This window comes from Vanessa cardui, chromosome 5 (genome assembly GCF_905220365.1).
Source record: "Vanessa cardui chromosome 5, ilVanCard2.1, whole genome shotgun sequence".
Lineage (NCBI taxonomy): Eukaryota > Metazoa > Arthropoda > Insecta > Lepidoptera > Nymphalidae > Vanessa > Vanessa cardui.
Window position 1 is genome coordinate 9980432 of NC_061127.1, and position 5558 is coordinate 9985989.

Genomic DNA, 5558 nt, shown 5'->3' on the forward strand with positions numbered 1-5558 from the left:
AAGTGGGGGGGGTGTGTGGGACTCCCCGGAGCCCTGGACGCCGAGTGCGCCCAAGTACGCCGGGTTTACCCACTAAAAAACCAGCGGTACCCTCTCCGTCTTTCAATGGACGCCACGGGATCGCTTACGCATGCTACCGTGACGCCCTGACGGTCGGCCCACCTATGCGGGCCTCTTACACCTAGGGGTGATTCCCGGGGTACTGGGACCCCCCTAGTCCCTGCGGCGCCTATTGAGGCGGTGGGAGAAGGTGCGCGTAGCGCCTTTTCCTCCTCCCCGGTCGTCTTCTGCGGAGCGAGTCAGCGGCGGCACTCTCTTCCCGCTCCCGCTCCGCGGCTTCCTTCTGCGACATGACACTTTCGCAGAAGGAGCGCATCTCCGACCAGCACATCTCGCTACCGAGCATGGCGTTGATGATGCTCGGCAGCGAAAGGTCTCCGCCCATAGTTGCCGCAAGGGTGTGCCTCTGGGGCCCCCACGCAGCACACTCGTACAGGGTGTGGTACGCCGTATCCACTGGCGCACCACACTCGTGGCAGGAGGGTGTCTCCTCCCGCCGCGCTATCCCGTGCAGGTACTTACCGAAGCATCCGTGTCCAGTAAGTACCTGCGTCATTCTGTACGACAGTGTACCGTGCTTCCTCTCGACCCAGCGACTCAAGTGGGGACGGATCGCCTCCACTGTCGCTAGGCCCGCCGTGGGTGACCCCAGATCTTCCTGCCATCGGACGATCAGGGCTTGCTGGGCTAGAGCCCTGATCCGCCCGATCTCCGCCGACCCTGGACGTTCGCCGCGGTCCCTCGCCTCGACCCGGAACCGGTACACTTCCGCCAGCACCTCAGCCTGGAGCTCCCAGGGCGGATCGCCCGCGAGAAGTGTCGCCGCAGTCCACGACACCGTACGGTAACCTCTGATGCCTCTCACCGCTATGACCCTCTGCGGCTTGCGCAGCAGGGCCCGATTTTTAGTGGTGAGGGCATCTATCCAGATCGGGGCACCGTACAGCGCCATCGACCTCACTACGCCGGAATAGAGACGCCGGCATAGTGACCCCGGCCCCCCCACATTCGGAAGGAGGCGACCAAGAGCGGCGGCGGCGTTGATGAGCCTCGGGCCGAGATGGCTAAAATGCTGCCCGAAGCTCCATCGACCGTCCAGGATCAGGCCCAGATACTTCATCTGGGCCTGCACCTTGATCACCGTCCCGTGGACGGTGATACTCGCACCTCGTGGGGGTCCTTTCCGTGGACCGTGGAAGAGGAGGGCCTCCGTTTTGGATATGGAGACCCTCAAGCCCAGCATTTCCATGCGGTCCACGGTGAGAGCCGTTCCGACTTCGGCGAGGCGAGCCGCCTCCCGGAAATCCCGCCCAATCGCCGTGACGAGGGTGTCGTCAGCGTAACACAACACCCCCATCCCGGGAAGGACGGGAGCCCGCAGGAGCCAGTCGAAACCGACATTCCACAGAATTGGGCCGAGAACCGACCCCTGTGGAACGCCGCAGCTCACTCGATGCCGGATGAGCCTCCCATCGACCCCCGCCCAGAGGATCTCCCTGTCCTGGAGGTACGCCTCCAACAGCCTCCTGAGATAGGACGGCACCTCATGGTATCGAAGTGCCTCCCGTATAGTCTCAAAGGGGAGACTGTTGAAGGCGTTAGCCACGTCGAGCGAAACCGCCAAGACGACTTGCCCCTGGGCCACCGCTTCCGTGGTCCGAGTCTTCAGGGCGTCCAGGGCGTCGACCGTCGACCGGCCTGCCCTGAACCCGTACTGAGCCTGCGAGAGACCCGGACCGACCTCCTCGAGGTGCTGAACGAGACGGGCTGCGAGGATCTTCTCGAAGAGTTTTCCAGTCTCGTTCAACAGCACGATTGGCCTGTATGCCGAAGGGGAATCCAACGGCCGACCTTCCTTCGGCAACAGGACCAACTTCCCTTCTTTCCAAGGCTTCGGAAACTGTCCACTGCACAGACACTCGTCGAACAGCTCCCGAAGCCTTGCACCTAGGTATTCCAGGGCGTCGCATAGAACACGCCCAGGAACCCCGTCCGGACCCGGCGCCGTCTTCTTGGCCTTCAAGCGACCGAGGGCCATCTCCATTTCCCGCTCCGTGATCAATGGTGAAGCCACTGCGTCTTCGGTCACGGAGCTGGGGGCCATCTGTGGAGGGACATGCTCGCCTGGGTGGGGAAACAGTTCCCCGACCAGGCGCAGAAGGAGTTCCGGCGGCAGCGTCTCGGTGAGAGGGGCGCCTTGGGTGCGGAACTTCCCGCGCACACCGCGGTACGGACGCCCCCACGGGTCTCGATTAAGACCCGCCAGAAGCTCCTCCCTGGCTTTCTCTTTAGCCTTCCTTATCGCCAGCTGTAGATCTTTTTTCAACTGGCGATAAATGTCTAGCAACTGTCCCTCCAGATCCGTGTCAAGGCCGTTGCGCCTTCGACAGCGGACATAGGCCCTCCGCGCCCGACAGCACGTCCCCCGAAGGTCGGCGATTTCGGGCGACCACCAATAGACGTGCCGGCGCTTTACTCTGCGCCGGGTCCGAGGCATGGCCGCATCACAGATCTTCTTGAGTGAACTGCGCATACGGCCCGCCAGTTCCTCTGCGTTTGCGCCCTCCCTCCTTCCTGTGGAACCCCACCGCTGCACGATGGCGGCCTCCTTGACCAGCTCTCGATCGACCTGGCCGAGAGACCATCTCGGCAGCGTGGTCGGCACCCTCTGGGGTTCCGCCGGCCTGCGAGAGGTGGAGATCTCAAATCGGATGTAGCGGTGATCCGATAGAGTCTCCGTCTCCTCCTCTACTCTCCAGTTCCGCACTATGCGAGCCACCACAGGGGTGGCAAACGATACGTCCACCACGGAACCCCCCTGTTGGCGAACGCAGGTGTGAACCTGCCCCCTGTTGAGAAGGGACAGGTTGGAGAGCAGGGCCCACACTTGAACGGCCCTCCCTCGCGGATTCGTGGCGGGGTTGCCCCAGGCACGCGACTTCGCATTTAAGTCACCGAGAACCAGTGTCGGTTTCGGTGACTGCCTGGCCACCGCAGCTCTGACAAAGCCGAGATATGTCTCGAACTCAGCCAGGCTGCGGTTAGGGGAGAAGTACGTACCGACGATGACGTACTTCCCCCATCCCACCACTACGTAGCCCGAGCCCCTCTCGATGAGTGAGAGGGGGGGCCCCGTTCCACTCCTCGCGAGGACCGCCACGGTGCCGTCCACGTCCCCTACCCAATGAGTTAAGGGAGGAACGTAATAGGGCTCGCAGGCCACAGCCAGGTCAATCCCCCACTCCGCCATGGACTGCAGCAGTAGATCCTGAGCCCCGGCGCAGTGGTTGATATTAGTCTGAAGGAAGCTGAAGTCGGTACTCATGTTGACATTGCAGCTCCCTCCTCGGCCTGGCGCCGTCCGACGTTGTTGGTGGTATGGGTAGCGAGGACCACCTTACCTTTCGTGATGGGGGGGTTACATTCTTTCGACCCCATCACGTGCCCGGAGGGCTTTCCGGCTTCTGCGCACACCGCGCAGCGCAGCTTCCCGGTGCATTCAGCCGATTTATGACCTTCAACGCCGCACCGGAAGCAAAGGCTCCCTCGATCCGCATTGAATGGGCATAATATACTTGTATGGCCAAGGCCCATGCACTTGTAGCAGCGCAAAGGGCGCTGCTCTAGCACGCATACCCTGGCCGAGCTCCACCCAACCAAGAGACGACCGGCGTCAGACAGTTTCTTCGCCGCAGCTATTGGACATGTCACGCGGACCATACCCATGTAACCGGGCCCACGCGCAATCTCTCCACATCTTAGCTCTTCAATGGCGCAATGCCCCTCGCGGGCGACTGCGGCGATAATCTTATCTTTGGTGACGGAGTCATCTAGCCCCGTCACCTTAATGTCCACTTTTTTTACGGGATGAACGACGCTGGCCACCCCATCCAACACTGTGCGGAGCTTATCGGCTAGTTTTTCTGCCTGGTTCGACTGTGCTCTCGGCAGCTCCAGCACCCTGGCTCCCGTCGCGGAGCGTCGGACTTTTAGACCTCCATTGATGCCGAGTTCTTGCAGCTTAATGCCTTGCTCAGCGCGCTCCAAGACCTGAGCATATGTGACACCTTTCTGCTCCGCTTCTGGCTGCAGCGTAACCACTACTGCAGCTGTACGAGGAGCAGTCAGCTTAGGCTTGGCCGCTTGAGGTGTCTTAAGCACCGTGTTCGCCACCGTGGCATTTGTTCCAGCCGGAGAGTGAGCCTGTTTCCCCTTCTTCCCCTTTTTTACTACAGTGGACCAGGAAATTTCCTGGACCACCTGAGGCGGAATTGTCTCCGACTCGAGCGAGGCGCTTGAACAGCCAGCAACAGGTGCCGGTGGGGCAGCTGGTGGAACCCGCTTAGGTAGGGGTGCAGAAGTCAGCGGTGGAGCCGAATTGACTGCCTGCGCTTGGGACACAGCAATTTGCTGTGCTGATTCCCGCCTCTTATCAGCAGCTAATGGTGGGCGCTGTATTTTAGCCGGAGGAAGGCGTTCCTCCAATTCGGCAAATCGGGCGTTAATCATAACGCCTATCGACGATATGATTGAGGCTTTTATATTCTCCACCGCCATAGCATCCTGTGCAGAGCTGGTGGATGCCTCACTGACCACAGCGACCTTGGACCGCATCTCCGCAAAATCGCGACGGTGAGCCTTCACCTCGGCCTTGAGGCTATCCACCTCTTTGCGCAGGCGTCCATTATCAGCGCGGAGCTTTCGAGTCTCCTCGGCTTCCGTCCGAGACGCTAAGGCATCTACAATGGCCTGTAGTGCAGCCGCCGACTCCCTCAGCTTTTTGCCAAATCCTCCTTTTAAGTTGGAGGACTTTTGTGCCACCTCCAAAATGAGGGCTGCGCTTCGACCAGCCTGTGCGCGAAGTTCCTCGGCGCCCATTTTTGTGGGATCCTTGGTGTGGACATCCGAGGAAGAAGATTCCTCGGAGTCCAAGACAGCCTGAGGAGGTTCCTTTCGAAACGCTCGACTACGAAGCGATCGTTCGAAGGCCTCCTCTCTAGCCTCATTGGCCTTGGCCTTCAGCTCAGCCTTAGCCCGAGCAAGACCACTTCCACGACCTTTAACAGTTTTGCCGCGAGTAGCAGGCTTGCTTTTTGCAGCCATCCTCATCTCCGTCTCCGTATCGGAATCGGAGTTAAAAATAACGAGGCCCTCATATGGCCTTTTTCGGCGAATTAGGGCATCGGACGATAATTCAGTATCGACTTCCATCGCCAAGAACAAACAACATAAAAAACAACGAAACAAACAATATATGTATTTATATCAATATAAATGCATAAATCTGTAACAATAAATATGGTCTAAAAAGACCACTTAACAACAACAAAACCAATCCGTAAGCAAAACAAGTGTCCGATAAACAAAGCAAATAGTCGAGATGTGACGTCAGAGATAACGAAAACCAGTTTTCAAGCCAGATGTCGTTTAAATTCCTCAAGTCGTAATATTATTTTAATCAATAATATTTAATAACAAGCAATATTCAACACAACCTC

The 5558-nt window shown here is 58.8% G+C and overlaps 1 protein-coding gene across 1 annotated transcript; it reads right to left on the reverse strand.

Moving 5' to 3' along the window:
* Positions 1-3381: 3381 nt before the first annotated feature.
* LOC124529823 lies at positions 3382-5271 on the reverse strand. The gene has a single exon (XM_047103743.1). The coding sequence runs from the start codon at positions 5269-5271 to the stop codon at positions 3382-3384; it is 1890 nt and encodes a 629-aa protein (XP_046959699.1).
* Between the last annotated feature and the right edge of the window lie 287 nt (positions 5272-5558).

What these genes read in the sequence shown, in the direction of transcription:
- LOC124529823 (XM_047103743.1), bottom strand. Translation starts at nt 5,271, where the DNA reads ATGGAAGTCGATACTGAATTATCGTCCGATGCCCTAATTCGCCGAAAA.